Genomic DNA, 20,774 nt, shown 5'->3' with positions numbered 1-20,774 from the left:
AAGAGACAGACATATTGTAGTGACGTGTGTAACGGTGTGTAAGAGACAGACATATTGTAGTCTGTGTGTAACGGTGTGTAAGAGACAGACATATTGTAGTGACGTGTGTAACGGTGTGTAAGTGACAGACATATTGTAGTGTCGTGTGTAACGGTGTGTAAGAGACAGACATATTGCAGTGACGTGTGTAACGGTGTGTAAGAGACAGACATATTGCAGTGACGTGTGTAACGGTGTGTAAGAGACAGACATATTGTAGTGACGTGTGTAACGGTGTGTAAGAGACAGACATATTGCAGTGACGTGTGTAACGGTGTGTAAGAGACAGACATATTGCAGTGACGTGTGTAACGGTGTGTAAGAGACAGACATATTGCAGTGACGTGTGTAACGGTGTGTAAGAGACAGACATATTGTAGTGACGTGTGTAACGGTGTGTAAGAGACAGACATATTGCAGTGACGTGTGTAACGGTGTGTAAGAGACAGACATATTGCAGTGACGTGTGTGACGGTGTGTAAGAGACAGACATATTGTAGTGACGTGTCTAACGGTGTGTAAGAGACAGACATATTGTAGTGACGTGTGTGACGGTGTGTAAGAGACAGACATATTGTAGGGACGTGTGTAACGGTGTGTAAGAGACAGACATATTGTAGTGACGTGTGTGACGGTGTGTAAGAGACAGACATATTGTAGTGACGTGTCTAACGGTGTGTAAGAGACAGACATATTGTAGTGACGTGTGTAACGGTGTGTAAGAGACAGACATATTGCAGTGACGTGTGTAACGGTGTGTAAGAGACAGACATATTGTAGTGACGTGTCTAACGGTGTGTAAGAGACAGACATATTGTAGTGACGTGTGTAACGGTGTGTAAGAGACAGGCATATTGTAGTGACGTGTGTAACGGTGTGTAAGAGACAGACATATTGTAGTGACGTGTGTAACGGTGTGTAAGAGACAGACATATTGCAGTGACGTGTGTAACGGTGTGTAAGAGACAGACATATTGTAGTGACGTGTGTAACGGTGTGTAAGAGACAGACATATTGTAGTGACGTGTGTAACGGTGTGTAAGAGACAGACATATTGTAGTGACGTGTGTAACGGTGTGTAAGAGACAGACATATTGTAGTGACGTGTGTAACGGTGTGTAAGAGACAGACATATTGTAGTGACGTGTGTAACGGTGTGTAAGAGACAGGCATATTGTAGTGACGTGTGTAACGGTGTGTAAGAGACAGACATATTGTAGTGACGTGTGTAACGGTGTGTAAGAGACAGACATATTGTAGTGACGTGTGTAACGGTGTGTAAGAGACAGACATATTGTAGTGACGTGTGTAACGGTGTGTAAGAGACAGGCATATTGTAGTGACGTGTGTAACGGTGTGTAAGAGACAGACATATTGTAGTCTGTGTGTAACGGTGTGTAAGAGACAGACATATTGTAGTGACGTGTGTAACGGTGTGCAAGAGACAGACATATTGTAGTGACGTGTGTAACGGTGTGTAAGAGACAGACATATTGTAGTGACGTGTGTAACGGTGTGTAAGAGACAGACATATTGTAGTGACGTGTGTAACGGTGTGTAAGAGACAGACATATTGTAGTCTGTGTGTAACGGTGTGTAAGAGACAGACATATTGTAGTGACGTGTGTAACGGTGTGTAAGTGACAGACATATTGTAGTGTCGTGTGTAACGGTGTGTAAGAGACAGACATATTGCAGTGACGTGTGTAACGGTGTGTAAGAGACAGACATATTGCAGTGACGTGTGTAACGGTGTGTAAGAGACAGACATATTGTAGTGACGTGTGTAACGGTGTGTAAGAGACAGACATATTGCAGTGACGTGTGTAACGGTGTGTAAGAGACAGACATATTGCAGTGACGTGTGTAACGGTGTGTAAGAGACAGACATATTGCAGTGACGTGTGTAACGGTGTGTAAGAGACAGACATATTGTAGTGACGTGTGTAACGGTGTGTAAGAGACAGACATATTGCAGTGACGTGTGTAACGGTGTGTAAGAGACAGACATATTGCAGTGACGTGTGTGACGGTGTGTAAGAGACAGACATATTGTAGTGACGTGTCTAACGGTGTGTAAGAGACAGACATATTGTAGTGACGTGTGTGACGGTGTGTAAGAGACAGACATATTGTAGGGACGTGTGTAACGGTGTGTAAGAGACAGACATATTGTAGTGACGTGTGTGACGGTGTGTAAGAGACAGACATATTGTAGTGACGTGTCTAACGGTGTGTAAGAGACAGACATATTGTAGTGACGTGTGTAACGGTGTGTAAGAGACAGACATATTGCAGTGACGTGTGTAACGGTGTGTAAGAGACAGACATATTGTAGTGACGTGTCTAACGGTGTGTAAGAGACAGACATATTGTAGTGACGTGTGTAACGGTGTGTAAGAGACAGGCATATTGTAGTGACGTGTGTAACGGTGTGTAAGAGACAGACATATTGTAGTGACGTGTGTAACGGTGTGTAAGAGACAGACATATTGCAGTGACGTGTGTAACGGTGTGTAAGAGACAGACATATTGTAGTGACGTGTGTAACGGTGTGTAAGAGACAGACATATTGTAGTGACGTGTGTAACGGTGTGTAAGAGACAGACATATTGCAGTGACGTGTGTGACGGTGTGTAAGAGACAGACATATTGCAGTGACGTGTGTAACGGTGTGTAAGAGACAGACATATTGTAGTGACGTGTGTGACGGTGTGTAAGAGACAGACATATTGTAGTGACGTGTGTAACGGTGTGCAAGAGACAGACATATTGTAGTGACGTGTGTAACGGTGTGTAAGAGACAGACATATTGTAGTGACGTGTGTAACGGTGTGTAAGAGACAGACATATTGCAGTGACGTGTGTAACGGTGTCTAAGAGACAGACATATTGTAGTGACGTGTGTAACGGTGTTATGTTGTGTAGAATAAACGTCTCCTAACTCGTGTCTCCGAGTGACTCACTGCACTAGTACAGCACACACGTGTGTTGGAGCAAATCCACAACATTTACAATCATAGTCCGACGTTTCGCCAGTAATGACAACTGCCATCATCAGGGGAAGAGCCAGATTTGTGGAGAAATCCTCCTGTTTCGTTCCTGAAATAGAAGCGTAGATGTGATGACGTCAGCTGTGAGCCCGTCACGTGTGAAGGAGGGGGCGTTAATCTTCTTGGTTTTTTCGGTAAAGTCACGTAGAAGGGAAGTAATAAAATAATAAAAATAAAACATAATAAAATAATATAATATTTTATTATGTTTTATTTTATATTATTTTATTATGTTTTATTTTTATTATTTTATTACTTCCCTTCTACGTGACTTTACCGAAAAAACCAAGAAGATGAATCCCTGCAGTCACGAAAGCTTTAAATCGAAATTTGAGGGGGCGTTAGTGAATGCATATAAATCACAATGGATTGTATGCGCACAGGTAAGGGGACGTGCACAAATGACGTCACGTGATTTTGGACGATTTTTGCCCCCCCCTCCTCGTCACATGGCGTCACAAAAAGTCAGACCCTCCCCCCTCAAATATGACGTCACAAAGCTCTGCCCCCCCCCCCAAAAAAACATGCTTCAAATCGCTTTAAACTATTGTCATTGTAGTGCTTATTGAATGTGGCGCTGCACTCTGATGTAGGAGAAAACATTTATTAAAAAGTCTATTTAATTAAGTAGAACGTGTTGTCTATATTCATTTAAAGTTGCGCATTTTGATGTGACGTCACATTTCTCAACCCCCCCCCCCCCTTGTCATACATCGTCACAAATGTCTCACCCCCCCCCCCCCCCAGGTGCGTGACGTCATTTATGGACGGCCCCTAATCTCCAGTGATGCATGGTGACCTGTATCGGTATGCGTTTAGACGATGTTTTACTTGACGATTAACTTCCAAGCAGCACTTTACCCGTGGCCATCCGAACGGTTAAAGATTATTAAATCCTTTATATTAAGTTCACTTGCTTGCTTGCTTGCGTGCTTACGACCGTGCAAAATCTTTCGGTCGTTTTTTAACCCTCTTCCCGTGATCCAATCGAGCTAACATTTTGCACACAGACTCCTTGTACGTGACTATTTATTTTCGTGAAAATTTTTTTCCAAAATTTTCCACTTTTTAGGAAAAAAAAAATTTCATATTTACTTTAAAATACCAATGTGATAAAAATGAAACTCTTACTCAAGAAAAAACAGAAATGAATAATAAAATAAAACCGATGCCACGCATATAAAGGATTTATAGTGAAAAACTTTGTTTTTACGGGTTAATTTTGTTTTATTTCTCTCAATTTCCGATAGATTCTCTGATTAGCCTTGGCCACTAGTTTTGCACAGAACTTCAGGGTTATCAAAATCAATTGAGTGTCCTGGTTGGCCCGGGTGTTCTGCCTTTGCCGACAGTTGTATTTAGGGAGTATTTCATATTTATTTGCTGTTCTTTTCGTCTCGTGCTGAGCATTCGTCCTGTTTGCCCAACACAGCGCTTGCCACAAGAACAAATGGATCCGGTAACACACCTTCTTCTGATAGCTTTGATAATAATACATCTTTCGTACCCGATATTAGTTTCTGTATTTTATGTACCGTGCCAAATCGACTCGGATGTTTAGATTTCCCCAAGAATCTGGCAAGATTGTCGGTTACTCCTGCAACGTATGATATTCTAATAGCTACATTTACTTGTCTTCTTGGTTCTTTCGGTAAAGTCACGTAGAAGGGAAGTAATACAATTATAAAAATAAAACACAATAAAATAATTCTCACGACGTTTCGGCTACAACGCAAGCAGCCGTCTGCAGGTGAAGACGGCTGCTTGCCGAAACGTCGTGAGAATTATTTTATTGTGTTTTATTTTTATTATTTTATTACTTCCCTTCTACGTGACTTTACCGAAAGAACCAAGAAGATGAATCCCTGCAGTCACGAAAGCTTTAAATCGATACATTTACTTGGTCAGTTTCAACGCTCGTGTTATTTGATTTGGTTTTGGCATTCAATGTTCTGTTGATTTGTGCATCATTGTAACCAATCAATTGCAGCACTTCTTTAACATGTTTAATTTCACTTCTCAAACGATCACCATCTGACACTTTCTTAACCCGATTTATGAGAGAGGATGTCTGTGCAGGGTGATGGTAGTGTGACTGCATTCAGAGTAGGCGTCAGTTGTGCATTTTACTTTGGTAAAGTTAATTCACCATTTTGGCCACCATGATGAACTGGATGGATGGGTTTTATGAGTTGAGACGATTTATAGATGTGTTAAGTGTATCTTTGCCGTGTGGCCAGACCACCAATGTGTCATCCACATATCTAAACCAAGCAGAGGGGGTTAGTGTGCTTGAAGCTTTTGCTTCAAAATCTTCCATGGACAAATTCGCAATCACAGGAGACAAAGGAGAGCCCATTGCTGCTGCTATCAAGTAATTTCATTGACTAGTTGACCAGAACCCTTGTGAACAGAGAAGTCACAACACAACGGTGTTCAACAACCACCACAACCACCTCCACACTGTTCAACCACCACAGCCACCACCACCACAGGCAGGCACACACGCACAGGCACGCACAGGCACACACACACACATGCAGGCACGCACAGGCATACACACAGGCACACACACACAGGCACACACAAACACGTACACACAGGCACACGCACGTTAAGGGAAGCGATGTAGGTTTTTATTATTATTGGGCGTTACAAATACACAGAAGCGAGTTGGTGTAAAAACACACGCAGACGACGCCAACTCGGTGATAGGAACATCATCATAGTCGTCGTCGTCAACATCGCAACCCGATCAGTTGCGTGCAACTAAATCCGGTTGCGTGCAAGTAAAATCGGTTGCGTCCAACCAAAATCGGCTCGCGTGGAAAACTAAATCAGTTGCTTGCAACTCAGTCGCCCGCAACCAAATTGGTTGACTCTCGTTGCGCGCAAAAAACGATCCGTTGCGTGCAACTAAATCGGTCGCCTGCAACCGAAGCGGTTATTTGTCTCTGTTGGGCGCAAGAAGATCGGTTGCGTGCAACCAAATCAGTTGCGTGCAACTAAATCGGTTGCAGAACCCGGTCGCCTGCAACCGCATAATCGTCGTTGCAATGGCAGCATGGAGGCACGGGGCTGGGGAAGGACAACAAACTATGCAACAACAAGAAGCAGTTCTAGAGAACTTAGTTTGTCAATCTGGATGATAATTTAAAAGTGCATTGCAGCTCCCAGTAGCTTCCTAATATCAGAAGGAAGAGACCCACAGAGACCCAGAGAGACCCACAGACTCACACATAACCTTAGAAACCCACAGAGACCCAGAGAGACCCATACTCATATGTATGTTGAACTTTTTTGCACAGTGAGTAGCCAGCCGTTGCTAATCGAAGGTGCGTGGGGAGGGGGGGGATAACAAACCAAACACAAACAGCAGCTCTAAAAGAAAGTAGTTTTTAATCTAAATGACAATTTAAAAAGTGCATTGTAGCTCCCAGTGGGCTGCCTCATATAGGAAGAGAGCGTTCCAGACGGCCGCAGAAGCGCCTTCGAAAGCGCCGCGCGATGCCGATCCGCCGACCACCACCTTCGTTCGACGCTTTATCCAAAAGCCGCCGCCGCTGCTGCTGCTGCTGCTGCCGTACAGCGGCGCAGAGAGACCACGGTGATGATTGCACTGAGAGGCAGTTGGGGGGGGGATGTGGGATACACCGTGGGATAGAGACATCGTCATCATAAAGGTGATCATCAGTGTGGTGATGTCCCTGCCACGTGGTGATGATGACGATGTCCCTGCCACCTGATGATGATGGTGATGTTTCTACCACGTGGTGATGATGTTTCTACCACGTGGTGATGATATTGATGATGATGTTTCTACCACGTGGTGATGATGTTTCTACCACGTGGTGATGATATTGGTGATGATGTTCCTACCCAACATACCCCAACATGTTCCTCTCTCCGTCTCTCGGCGTGAACCATCACCATCACCATCACCACGGGGTACACACGCCACACACCGCGGGGGTAGACACAGCAGGGGTACACGGGGGGTGGCTACGTCACCATCACCACGGGGTAGACACAGCGGTGGTACACGAGGGGTGAAGAGGCGATGAGGGTGGTGGATGGCGGTGATGGAGCGACGAGGGAAGGGCAGCAGGTCGCGACCTCTTGACCACGGTGACCTTCAGGTGGCAGAGGTCACCTGGGGGAGCTCGCTGGTGGAAAAACTGCGGACAGAAAAAGTGAGCGAGTTAGTGGGTGTGTGTGAGTGTGTGTGTGAGTGAGTGTGTGTTAATGTGTGTATGAGTGAGTGTGTGTGTTAATGTGTGTATGAGAGAGTGTGTGTGAATGTGTGTATGAGTGAGTATGTGTGTGAATGTGTGTATGAGTGAGTGTTTGTGTGTGAGTGTGTGTATGAGAGAATGTGTATGAGTGTGTGTGTATGAGAGAGTGTGTATATGAGTGTGTGAGTGTGTATGAGTGAGTGTGTGTGTATGAGAGAGTGTGTATATGAGTGAGTGTGTGTGTATGAGAGAGTGTGTATATGAGTGTGTGTGAGTGTGTATGAGTGAGTGTGTGTGTATGAGAGAGTGTGTATATGAGTGTGTGTGTGTGTGTATGAGAGAGTGTGTGTGTATGAGAGAGTGTGTGTGTATGAGAGAGTGTGTGTGTGTGTATGAGTGAGTGTGTGTGTGTGTATATGAGTGAGTGTGTGTGTATGAGAGTGTGTATATGAGTGTGTGTGTGTGTGTATGAGAGAGTGTGTGTGTATGAGAGAGTGTGTGTATGAGTGTGTGTGTGTATGAGAGAGTGTGTGTGTATGAGTGAGTGTGTATATGAGTGTGTGTGAGTGTGTATGAGTGAGTGTGTGTGTATGAGAGAGTGTGTGTGTGTGTATGAGTGAGTGTGTGTGTGTGTGTATGAGAGAGTGTGTGTGTATGAGAGAGTGTGTATATGAGTGAGTGTGTATATGAGTGTGTGTGTGTGTGTATGAGAGAGTGTGTGTGTATGAGTGAGTGTGTGTGTATGAGAGAGTGTGTGTGTGTGTATGAGTGAGTGTGTGTGAGTGTGTATGAGTGAGTGTGTGTGTATGAGAGAGTGTGTGTGTGTGTATTGAGTGAGTGTGTGTGTGTGTGTATGAGAGAGTGTGTGTGTATGAGAGAGTGTGTATATGAGTGAGTGTGTGTGTATGAGTGAGTGTGTATATGAGTGAGTGTGTGTGTATGAGTGAGTGTGTATATGAGTGAGTGTGTATATGAGTGAGTGTGTATGTATGAGTGAGTGAGTGTGTGTGTATGAGAGTGTGTGTGAGTGTGTGTGTGTGTATATGAGTGAGTGTGTGTGTATGAGAGAGTGTGTATATGAGTGAGTGTGTATATGAGTGAGTGTGTATGTATGAGTGAGTGTGTATGTATGAGTGAGTGAGTGTGTGTATATGAGTGAGTGTGTGAGTGAGTGTGTGAGTGAGTGTGTGTGTGTGTGTGTGTATGAGAGTGTGTGTGTGAGTGTGTGTGTGTATATGAGTGAGTGTGTATGTATGAGTGAGTGTGTGTGTGTGTATGAGAGTGTGTGTGAGTGTGTGTGTGTATGAGTGCGTGTGTATGTATGAGTGAGTGAGTGTGTGTGTATGAGAGTGTGTGTGAGTGTGTGTGTGTGTATATGAGTGAGTGTGTGTGTATGAGTGAGTGTGTATGTATGAGTGAGTGAGTGTGTGTGTATGAGAGTGTGTGTGAGTGTGTGTGTATATGAGTGAGTGTGTGTGTATGAGTGAGTGAGTGTGTGTGTATGAGAGTGTGTGTGAATGTGTGTGTGTGTATATGAGTGAGTGTGTGTGTGTATGAGTGAGTGTGTATGTATGAGTGAGTGAGTGTGTGTGTATGAGAGTGTGTGTGAGTGTGTGTGTGTGTATATGAGTGAGTGTGTGTGTGTATGAGTGTGTGTGTATGTATGAGTGAGTGAGTGTGTGTATATGAGTGAGTGTGTGAGTGAGTGTGTGAGTGAGTGTGTGTGTATGAGGGAGTGTGTGTATATGAGTGAGTGTATGAGAGAGTGTGTATGTATGAGTGAGTGTGTGTGTGTGTATGAGTGTGTGTGTATGAGTGAGTGTGTGTCGACTCAGCCTCAAATGAGTACCTGGTGTAGCGGTGTGTAGTAAACATCGCCACTGGGGAGACAAAGGCGGCCGGGCGTGGTGCTGGCCACCCACCCCCTCGTGTACCGTGCCGGCCTTCATAGGTGCTCGCTAACAGCACTTGCCCCTACAGTCTGTTAAGGCTACACGGGGGATCTTTGTCTTTTATCTTTGTGTATGAGTGTGTGTGTGAGTGAGTGTGTGTATGAGTGTGTGTGTGTATGGCCTGGCACAAGCGTCGTGGTGACGTCACCGCCACATAGTGGCGAATGGCGGTTGTTGTGTGTATGAGTGAGTGTATGTGTGTGAGTGTGTGTATGAGTGAGTGTGTGTATGAGTGAGTGTGTGTATGAGTGTGTGTGTATGAGTGTGTGTGTGTATGTGTGTGAGAGTGCTCGCTAACATAACTTGTTGTGTGTGTAGGAGTGAGTGTGCCTACACACACACACACACACCTACAAAGACAAAGATCCCCCGTATAGCCTGTAGGGGCAAGTGCTGTTAGCGAGTAGCACCTATGAAGGCCGGCACGGCACACGAGGGGGTGGGTGGCCAGCACCACGCCCGGCCACCTTTGTCTCCCCAGTGGCGATGTTTACTACACACCGCATCAGGTACTAATGTGAGGCTGAGTCGACCTAGAGGAAGCCCAGGACCGGTTCAGATAATCGTCAGTGGTGTTGGCGATGAGTGGGAATCGAACCGAGGTCGCCAGGTTCATAGCGCAGCGTGGTGCTAACCACTACACTACCACTCCACTCACACAACAACCGCCATCCCTCTCTCAGGGGCGGTAACATCACCACGGCGCTTGTGCCAGGCTAGGTGCCGAACGCCCGCTGGCAGGAGGTCACGGGGCAGACCCAGCAGGTGCCACGGGTCGACTGACTGAGATGGCTGACTGATGCACCACCTGTGCCCCCTACTGTGCCAACACACACATACATGTGTACACGCGTGCGTGTGTACGTGCGTTTGTCCGTGCGTACGTGTGCACGTGTACATGTGTATGTGTACATGCGTGCGTCCATGCATATGTGTACGTATATGTGTGTGCACGTATATTGGTGTGTGTTTACGTGTGTCCCTGCATGCGTGTGTGCGTGTACACTTGGACGTGTGTACGTGCATATGTGTATATCCGTGCGTGTGAACGTGTGTGTCCGTGTGTGTGTGTACCTGTGTGTGTGTGTACCTGTGTGTGTGTGTATCTGTGTGTGTACCTGTGTGTGTGTACCTGTGTGTGTGTGTGTGTACCTGTGTGTGTGTGTGTGTACCTGTGTGTGTGTGTACCTGTGTGTGTGTGTACCTGTGTGTGTGTGTACCTGTGTGTGTGTGTGTATCTGTGTGTGTACCTGTGTGTGTGTACCTGTGTGTGTGTGTGTGTACCTGTGTGTGTGTGTGTGTACCTGTGTGTGTGTGTACCTGTGTGTGTGTGTGTGTACCTGTGTGTGTGTGTACCTGTGTGTGTACCTGTGTGTGTGTACCTGTGTGTGTGTGTACCTGTGTGTGTGTGTGTACCTGTGTGTGTGTGTGTACCTGTGTGTGTGTGTGTACCTGTGTGTGTGTGTACCTGTGTGTGTGTACCTGTGTGTGTGTACCTGTGTGTGTGTGTGTACCTGTGTGTGTGTGTGTACCTGTGTGTGTGTGTCCTTGTGTGTGTGTGTGTACGTGTGTGTACCTGTGTGTGTGTACCTGTGTGTGTGTGTACGTGTGTGTGTGTGTACGTGTGTGTGTGTGTACGTGTGTACGTGTGTGTGTGTACCTGTGTGTGTGTGTGTGTACGTGTGTGTGTGTGTACGTGTGGGTGTGTACGTGTGTTTGTGTGTGTACGTGTGTGTGTGTGTACGTGTGTGTGTGTGTACGTGTGTACGTGTGTGTGTGTACCTGTGTGTGTGTGTGTGTACGTGTGTGTGTGTGTACGTGTGGGTGTGTACGTGTGTTTGTGTGTGTACGTGTGTGTGTGTGTACCTGTGTGTGTGTGTGTGTACCTGTGTGTGTACGTGTGTGTGTGTACCTGTGTGTGTGTGTGCCTGTGTGTGTGTGTACCTGTGTGTGTGTGTATGTGTGTGTAGTGTACGTGTGTGTGTGTACCTGTGTGTGTGTGTGTACGTGTGTGTGTGTGTACGTGTGTGTGTACCTGTGTGTGTGTACCTGTGCACGCGGGACACGATGGCCGACACGAGGCGGTCGGCGATCCCGGGGGACGCCTCCTCGGCGAGGGAGAACGCCACGAGGAGCTCCTCCAGGGCCCCCACAGCCTCGCCCGTGCGCGCCCTCCGGTCTCTCAGCTACACACACACACACCACACAGACATTACACACACACCACACACACATTAAACACACGCACACACGCACCAGACACACTACACACATTACACACACACACGCACCAGACACACATTAAACACACACACCAGACACACATTACACACACACACGCACCAGACACACTACACACATTACACACACACACATCACACACACATTAAACACACGCACACACGCACCACACACACTACACACACACATTAAACACACGCACACACGCACCACACACACTACACACATTACACACACACGCCACACATTACACACACGCACACACACCACACACACACATTACATACGTACACATGCACCACACACACGTTCCACATACGCACACACACACACACCACACACACATTACGCACTTACACACGCACGCACACACACACGCACCACACACGCACACACACGCACCACACACACGCACACACGCACCTACAAAAACAAATATCCCCCATATAGCCTTATTAACAGACTGTAGAGGCAAGTGCTGTTAGCGAGCACCTATGAAGGCCGGCACGGCACACGAGGGAGTAGGTGGCCAGCACCACGCCCGGCCGCCTTTGTCTCCCCAGGGGCGATGTTTACTGCACATCGCTACACCAGCTACTCATTTGAGTCGACCTAGGGGAGGCCCAGAACCGGTTCAGATAATCCTCGCTGATGTTGGTCATGAGCGGGTATCGAACTCGGGTGGCTGCGTTCGTAGCGCAGCGTATCACTAACCACTACACTACCGCTCCTACACGTACACACACACACTGACACGCACGCACACACACACACACACACGTGCACATGTTGGTGGGTTCACAGTGGCCGTGTTTGGTGGGTTCACAGTGGCCATGTTGGTCAGTTCACAGTGGCCGTGTTGGTGGGGTCACAGTGGCCGTGTTGGTGAGGTCACAGTGGCCATGTTGGGGGGTCACAGTGGCCGTGTTGGGGGGTCACAGTGGCCATGTTGGGGGGTCACAGTGGCCGTGTTGGTGGGGTCAGTGGCCGTGTTGGTGGGGTCACAGTGGCCGTGTTGGTGAGTTCACAGTGGCCGTGTTGGTGGGGTCACAGTGGCCGTGTTGGTGGGGTCACAGTGGCCGTGTTGGTGGGGTCACAGTGGCCGTGTTGGTGGGGTCACAGTGGCCGTGTTGGTGGGGTCACAGTGGCCATGTTGGTGAGTTCACAGTGGCCGTGTAGGTGGGGTCACAGTGGCCGTGTTGGTGAGGTCACAGTGGCCGTGTTGGGGGGTCACAGTGGCCGTGTTGGTGGGGTCACAGTGGCCATGTTGGTGAGTTCACAGTGGCCGTGTAGGTGGGGTCACAGTGGGCGTGTTGGTGAGGTCACAGTGGCCATGTTGGGGGGTCACAGTGGCCGTGTTGGTGGGGTCACAGTGGCCGTGTTGGTGAGGTCACAGTGGCCATGTTGGGGGGTCACAGTGGCCGTGTTGGTGGGGTCACAGTGGCCGTGTTGGTGGGGTCACAGTGGCCATGTTGGGGGGTCACAGTGGCCGTGTTGGTGAGTTCACAGTGGCCATGTTGGTGAGGTCACAGTGGCCGTGTTGGTGGGGTCACAGTGGCCATGTTGGGGGGTCACAGTGGCCGTGTTGGTGGGGTCACAGTGGCCGTGTTGGTGGGGTCACGGTGGCCGTGTCTCACCTGTGTGAATAGCGGGGTGAGCAGGCTGTACAAACTCTCAGACTTTGGTTGCCGTACCACCGGTTTCTCTTCAGGCTGAATAATCACGCAGAGAAGACAAAGGTCAACCGTGGAGCTTTAACAGACTGTTAGGGCGAGCACGTCACACACAACAACAACAACAACCGCCATTCGCCACTACGTGGCGGTGATGTCGCCACGTCACCTGTGCCAGGCTATGTGCACTTTAAGGCCACGTGAAGTGTCGAACGCCCGCTGGCAGGAGGTCACAGGACAGACCCCAGGCAGGTGCCATGGGTCGACTGACTGAGATAACTGGCCGATGCACCACCTGTGCCCCCTACTGTGCCAACTTGCTGCGTGTAAGCCGCCCAACACTCAGCTCGTTGTTGTGAGCGTCGCTCCTCCGCCCTCCGTTGTTGTTGGAGAGTGACTGCCTCCAACTGCCCAGTAGCGTCCTTCACGAGCCTCCTCCACAGAGGCCGATCTTGACACCGCTGGTACCGGTCATCGGCAAGTCCACTCAGCTCCACGTCCTCCTGTACCACATCACTCCATCTCTCTTCTCTAGTCCCTGCCATGCCCGTTTAGCCCCCTCTATGCAGCCAAACCGAAGCTGTTTAGGCATGCGGTGGCTGGTCGTGCGGGCGACATGACCCAGCCAGCCGGAGGAGCTCAACGATGGGACTTTGTCCAGATCTTTCAAGGATTTGTGAGCTCCTCACACAATCCAGCCTGCAGGTTAAACCCCGGATGGATCATAGGCAGGCCAGCCTAAATGTTTCTAACCGGCGAAGATGCGTCCACGTTTCGCAAGCGTAGAGAATGGAGGGAATGACTGTGGCCGAGAAGACCTGAAGCTTCGTGCAGAGCGACAGACCAGGTAGCTTCCACACAGCGTCACGCAGCCGATGTAAAGATAATGCCGCTCGACTTAAAGCTTTTATAACTGCAGGAATTTATATTCTTTGGGTCTTTTGGCAAAGTCACGTAGATAGGACCGCTTGTGTTGCGATCGAAACGTCGTAGTTTTTTGTTATTTTCTTTGCACCTATCTACGTGACTTTACCAAAAGACCCAAAGAATAAAAACCTGAAGCTTCGTGCGGAGCGATAGACCAGGTAGCTTCCACACAGCGTTACGCAGCCGATGAAAAGATAATGCCGCTCGACTGATTCGGAGTGAGACCTCTGCTGTCAAACCAGAACCGGTCATGAGCACACTGCCCAGGTATGGGAAACTCTCCACTCTCCCCACAACTGCCCTATTGCCAATTGGGAATTGTGGGGGTGGAGTGTCTGATGGTACAAAATACCCAGGCAGGTGCTTAGTTTTGGTGGAACTGATGGTAAGGCCCCACCTCTTAGTGGCATGCTCCAGGTTCAGCAGCAGCGCCTCCAACTCCTCCTCTGAGTGAGCAGCAATCACCAGATCATCGGCATACATAACATGGTTGACCAATAGGGAGCCATCCCTTGACCACACCTGGGCATCGATCAACCTCCCATTGTATCTGTACCAGATGGTTATTCCTCCAGTACAGCCATCGAAGGCTTCACGAACTATGTGGTCGAAATAGATGTTAAATAATGTGGGAGCCAGAGGACATCCTTGTCGCACGCCAAGGTGAACAGGGAATGGCTCCGACTCCCGGCCACGTAGTTTTACCCAGGCCCGCTCACCATCATGAGCAGAGGGTCAGGGACTCCGAAAGCACGAAGAACAACTCAGAGCCCAGGCCTACGGATGGAATCATAGGCCTTGACCAGGTCAATAAAGCAGAGATGTAGGTCTTGTCGGAATTCCCTACACCTCTGCTGTAGCAGACGGACGGAAAATATGGCATCTGTGCAGGACCGCCCTTTCCTGAAACCGCATTGGGCTCCGCAAGCCTCTCCTCAGGTGATGTTGAATAATCCTTGCCAGGACCTTTCCCGGCACACTGAGGAGTGAGATGCCCCTGTAATTGTTACAGTCTGTGCGGTCCCCCTTCTTAAAGCGGGGGCCCCACCAGGGCATCCTTCAAATCTTGCAGAACCTGTCCAGTGGCCCAGACTGTTGTTATGATGTCATGTAGGGCAGTCTGTGCACAATGGTAATAGGTGTGGCGCTGCAGGTTACTTTTTTATGGAATTAAAGAGCAATTTGTGATCGCAGGCCACTGAGACAGATTTCATCTCTTCAGCAACGCACGACCACCAACCATCCTTGCAGCGCCTCACGGCTCTCCGAACCTCCGAGCGAAGGCTGCGGTAAGCCTCCTCATACTCTGACGTGGGATGCTGTAGCCGATGAGAATGGGCCTGTCGCTTTTTCTCAGCCAGCCTGAACACCTCCTCTGTCAGCCAGGGTCTCTGGGGAGGTTTGGACCGCGTACCCTAAGCAGTCATTGCAGCTACATGAGCCACAGTCCTAAACCTCACCCATTTCCCTTCGGCATCAGGAGTGGGGGACGATGTCAACCCCAGCTGCAAGCGATGATTAAATTCTCGCTTGCAACTTTAATCAGCTAGCCGAGACCAGGCCACTGTGGGTTTGAATGGGGTCCTGGGTGTCCACCCACCACCAGAGTGGAAGAATGGCAGGCGCATCTTACAGATGACAAGTCGATGGTCAGTGGGCAGATCAGCTCCACGGTAGGTCCTGGTGTCAAGGACATGGGTCAGCATCCGCTGTTCCGTCACTATGTAGTCCAGCAGATGTTCTTGCTTGGATGTGCCGATGCTGGAACAGCGTGTTGGTAATTACAAGCCCATGGGCTGCACAAGAGTCTAGCAGCCTCTGACCGTTGTTATTGAGCTGATCTCACACTCTCTCTCACACACAACCACCCTCTCTCTCACTCTCTCACACACACGAATTCACACACACACTAATTCACACACACACTAATTCACACACACACCAATTCACACACACACCAATTCACACACACACTAATTCACACACACACTAATACACACACTAATTCACACACACACTAATTCACACACTAATTCACACACACAATAATTCACACACACACTAATACACACACTAATACACACACACACTAATTCACACACACACTAATACACACACACTAATACACACACTAATTCACACACACACTAATTCACACACACACGTGCGTGTTTCAGGCTGAGCGGACCTGCGCGTCTTCCGCCGGCAGGATCTTCTCGGTGCCGCTGCCGTCCGTGTCGTCCCAGTGGGGAGGCTCCGCCTTGTCGGCCTCACAGCCGTCGGCCTGATCCTCATCATCCCTACAACCACCACCACCACCATCATTACAATCATCATTACAATCATCATTACAATCATCATTACAATCATCATTACAAGCATCCCTACCACCACCATCATCATTACAATCATCATTACAATCATCATTACAAGGATCCCTACCACCACCATCATCATTACAATCATCATTACAATCATCCTGCCACCACCACCATCATCATTACAATCATCTCTGCCACCACCACCACCATCATTACAATCATCTCTGCCACCACCACCACCATCATCATTACAATCATCCTACCACCACCACCACCACCATCACCACCACCATCATCATCATTACAATCATCCTGCCACCACCATCATCATTACAATCATCCCTACCACCACCACCACCATCATCATTACAAGCATCCCTACCACCACCACCACCACCATCATCATTACAATCATCCTACCACCACCACCACCATCATCATTACAAGCATCCCTACCACCACCACCACCATCATCATTACAAGCATCCCTACCACCACCACCACCATCATCATCATTACAATCATCCTGCCACCACCATCATCATTACAATCATCCCTACCACCACCACCACCATCATCATTACAAGCATCCCTACCATCACCACCACCATCACCACCACCACCATCATCATTACAATCATCCTACCACCACCACCACCATCATCATTACAAGCATCCCTACCACCACCACCACCATCATCATCATTACAAGCATCCCTACCACCACCATCATCATCATTACAAGCATCCCTACCACCACCACCACCATCACCACCACCATCATCATTACAATCATCCTACCACCACCACCACCATCATCATTACAAGCATCCCTACCACCACCACCACCATCATCATCATTACAAGCATCCCTACCACCACCACCATCATCATCATTACAAGCATCCCTACCACCACCACCATCATCATCATTACAAGCATCCCTACCACCACCACCATCATCATCATTACAAGCATCCCTACCACCACCACCATCATCATCATTACAAGCATCCCTACCACCACCACCATCATCATCATTACAAGCATCCCTACCACCACCACCATCATCATCACCACCACCACCATCATCATTACAAGCATCCCTGCTACTATCACCCCATTGTCCCCGCGTGTCTCCGCGTCTTCACACGTCTCCCCCTCCACGTCCCCGCGTGTCTCCGCACATCTCCCCCCCCGCGTCTCCCCCCCCGCGTTTCCCCCCCCGCGTCTCTCCCCCCGCGTCTCCCCCCCCCGCGTCTCCCCCCCCGCGTCTCCCCCCCCGCGTTTCCCCCCCCCGCGTCTCTCCCCCCGCGTCTCTCCCCCCGCGTCTCCCTCCCCGCGTCTCTCCCCCCGCGTCTCCCCCCCCGCGTCTCTCCCCCCGCGTCTCTCCCCCCGCGTCTCCCCCCCCGCGTCTCTCCCCCCGCGTCTCTCCCCCCGCGTCTCCCTCCCCGCGTCTCTCCCCCCCGCGTCTCTCCCCCCGCGTCTCTCCCCCCGCGTCTCCCTCCCCGCGTCTCCCCCCCCGCGCCGCGTCTCCCCCCCCCGCGTCTCTCCCCCCGCGTCTCCCCCCCCCGCGTCTCCCCCCCCGCGTCTCTCCCCCCGCGTCTCCCCCCCCGCGTCTCTCCCCCCGCGTCTCCCTCCCCGCGTCTCTCCCCCCGCGTCTCTCCCCCCGCGTCTCTCCCCCCGCGTCTCTCCCCCCGCGTCTCCCCCCCCGCGTCTCCCCCCCCGCGTCTCTCCCCCCGCGTCTCCCCCCCCGCGTCTCCCCCCCCGCGTCTCTCCCCCCGCGTCTCTCCCCCCCGCGTCTCCCCCCCCGCGTCTCTCCCCCCGCGTGACCCCCGCGTGACCACCGCGTGACCCCCGCGTGACCCCTCACTCAGAATCGGAGCTGTCGTCGGGTTTCTCGAGTCTCCAGCGGCGGTAGCGGTCGATGAGCTCCGTGAGGCACGACGTGCGCTTCGCCTTCTGTGCCAGGAAGCGGTGACGCAGGAGCTCCTTCGCAGACGGCCGCTGAGACGGGGACACGGACAGGTGGAGGCACAGAGACGGTGGGAGAAGAACAGAGAGACAAACGCAAGAGGTCGCAACCGGGTACCCGATACCCGTACCCTACCCGATACCCGGCTACCCGTACCCGGCCGGGTACGGGTAGCCGTTTGCGACCCTGATGCGACCGGGTACGGGTAGACCGTGAGTCACTGGTGAGTCACCTTCTTAGGTTTTTTCGGTAAAGTCACGTAGAAAGTAAAATAAAATAAAAACAAAAATCACGACGTTTCGGAGGCAACACAAGTCTCCGTCATCAGGTGGGACCGTCACAGCCAGATTAGCTGTATCAAGATGGTGAGTCACCGTTTGTCACTCATTTCCCAACGTCTTGTCTCTTCTCACAATTCAAGTTCCTAGAATCAACCCACCCGCGCCTGCAACGTGGCTTCATCCCAGAGGTCGCAATCGGGTACCCGATACCCGTACCCTACCCAATACCCGGCCAGGTACGGGTACGGCCGGGTACGGGTACCCGTTTGCGACCCTGGTGCGGCCGGGTACGGGTAAGGAATCAAAACCCGTTTGTGACCTCTGACAGACGCACAGAGATAGACACATGCAGCACTTTCTCCATCAGTACATTAAGGCTATACGGGGGATCTTTTTCATTGTATCTATACGTATCTGCATGGGGATTTTGCGCCATCAAACACTCCACCCCCTCACCTCCCCATTGGTGATGGGGCAGTTGTGGAGAGAGTGGAGAGTTTCCCATACCTGGGCAGTGTGCTTCATGACCGGCTCCGGTTCAACAGCAGAGGTCTCACTCAGAATCAGTCGAGCGGCATTATCTTTACATCGGTTGCGTAACGCTGTGTGGAATCTACCTGGTCTGTCGCTCCGCACGAAGCTTCGAGTCTTCTCGGCCACGGTCATTCCCTCCCTTCTCTACGCTTGCGAAACGTGGACCCCCCTAATGGAGCATCTTCGCCGGTGAGAAACATTTAGGCTGGCCTGCCTACGATCCATCCTGGGTTTAACCTGCAGGCTGGATTGTGTGAGGAGCTCACAAATCCTTGAAAGATCTGGACAAAGTCCCATCGGTGAGCTCCTCCGGCAGGCGAGGCTGCGTTGGCTGGTGCTGGCCCACCCACCCCCTCGTGTGCCGTTCCGCCTGTCGCAGGCGCTCGCTAACAGCACTTGCCCCAACAGTCTGTTCAGGCCACGCGGGGGACCTTTGTCTTTGTCTGTGTGTAAGCGTGCGTGCGTGTGCGCGTACGTATTGCGGGTCCTTGTTGAGACAGGTCTGCGTGAAGTCCTTGAACACGCGGCTGTAGCCGCCTTGCAGGGTGGGCGGCTCGCACGTGGGGATCACGAAGAGCACCTTCATGGGGTGCTGGTCCGCGTGCGGGGGCTCCCCCTGCGCCAGCTCGATCGCCGTGATGCCCAGGGACCAGATGTCCGCCTGGGGGGCACGGGGGGGGGGGGGGGCACGGGGGGGGGGGGGCACGGGGGGGGGGGAGGCGATGGCAGACGTGGATGAGGATGTGGTATGGGGGGGGTGATGGGTGGGACGTGGGGAGGCATACGGGGGAGGGTTGGGGGGAGACACAGGGGAGACAAGGCGTGACATGTGGAGACACAGGGGAAGACACGGGGGAGACACGGGGGAGACACGGGGGAGAGACATGGGGGAGAGACACGGGGGAGACACGGGGGAGACACGGGGGAGACACAGAGAGACACGGGGGAGACACGGAGGAGACACGGGGGAGACACGGGGGAGACACGGGGGAGAGACACGGGGGAGAGACACGGGGGAGAGACACGGGGGAGACACAGTGAGACACAGTGAGACACGGGGGAGACACGGGGGAGACACGGGGGAGACACAGTGAGACACGGGGGAGACACGGGGGAGACACAGTGAGACACAGTGAGACACGGGGGAGACACGGGGGAGACACGGGAGAGACACGGGGGAGACACGGGGGAGACACGGGGGAGACACGGGAGAGACACGGGGGAGACACGGGGGAGACACGGGGGAGAGACACGGGGGAGAGACACGGGGGAGACACGGGAGAGACACGGGGGAGACACGGGGGAGAGACACGGGGGAGAGACACGGGGGAGAGACACGGGGGAGAGACACGGGGGAGAGACACGGGGGAGACACGGGGGAGACACGGGGGAGACACGGGGGAGAGACACGGGGGAGACACGGGGGAGAGACACGGGGGAGAGACACGGGGGAGACACGGGGGAGACACGGGGGAGACACGGGGGAGACACGGGGGAGAGACACGGGGGAGAGACACGGGGGAGAGACACGGGGGAGACACGA

At 51.2% G+C, this 20,774-nt stretch overlaps 1 protein-coding gene across 1 annotated transcript in view; it reads right to left on the bottom strand.

The window, feature by feature from the left end:
• Nucleotides 1-5,706: 5,706 nt before the first annotated feature.
• LOC144737266 (serine/threonine-protein kinase 25-like) overlaps nucleotides 5,707-20,774 on the bottom strand; it is a 36,592-nt gene continuing 21,524 nt past the window's right edge. Inside the window, exons 7-12 of the mRNA XM_078619985.1 lie at nucleotides 19,707-19,892; nucleotides 18,315-18,448; nucleotides 16,309-16,420; nucleotides 13,158-13,232; nucleotides 11,329-11,465; nucleotides 5,707-7,270 (exon numbers count right to left, since the gene is read on the bottom strand). Coding sequence (XP_078476111.1) covers nucleotides 7,228-7,270; nucleotides 11,329-11,465; nucleotides 13,158-13,232; nucleotides 16,309-16,420; nucleotides 18,315-18,448; nucleotides 19,707-19,892 — 687 coding nt within the window. The 3' untranslated portion in view covers nucleotides 5,707-7,227. The remainder of the gene's footprint in view (nucleotides 7,271-11,328; nucleotides 11,466-13,157; nucleotides 13,233-16,308; nucleotides 16,421-18,314; nucleotides 18,449-19,706; nucleotides 19,893-20,774) is intronic.

This window comes from Lampetra planeri, chromosome 66, assembly GCF_965212315.1.
Source record: "Lampetra planeri chromosome 66, kcLamPlan1.2.h2, whole genome shotgun sequence".
In the NCBI taxonomy this organism is placed as follows: Eukaryota; Metazoa; Chordata; class Hyperoartia; order Petromyzontiformes; family Petromyzontidae; genus Lampetra; species Lampetra planeri.
This window is presented reverse-complemented; position numbering and strand designations above follow the sequence as displayed.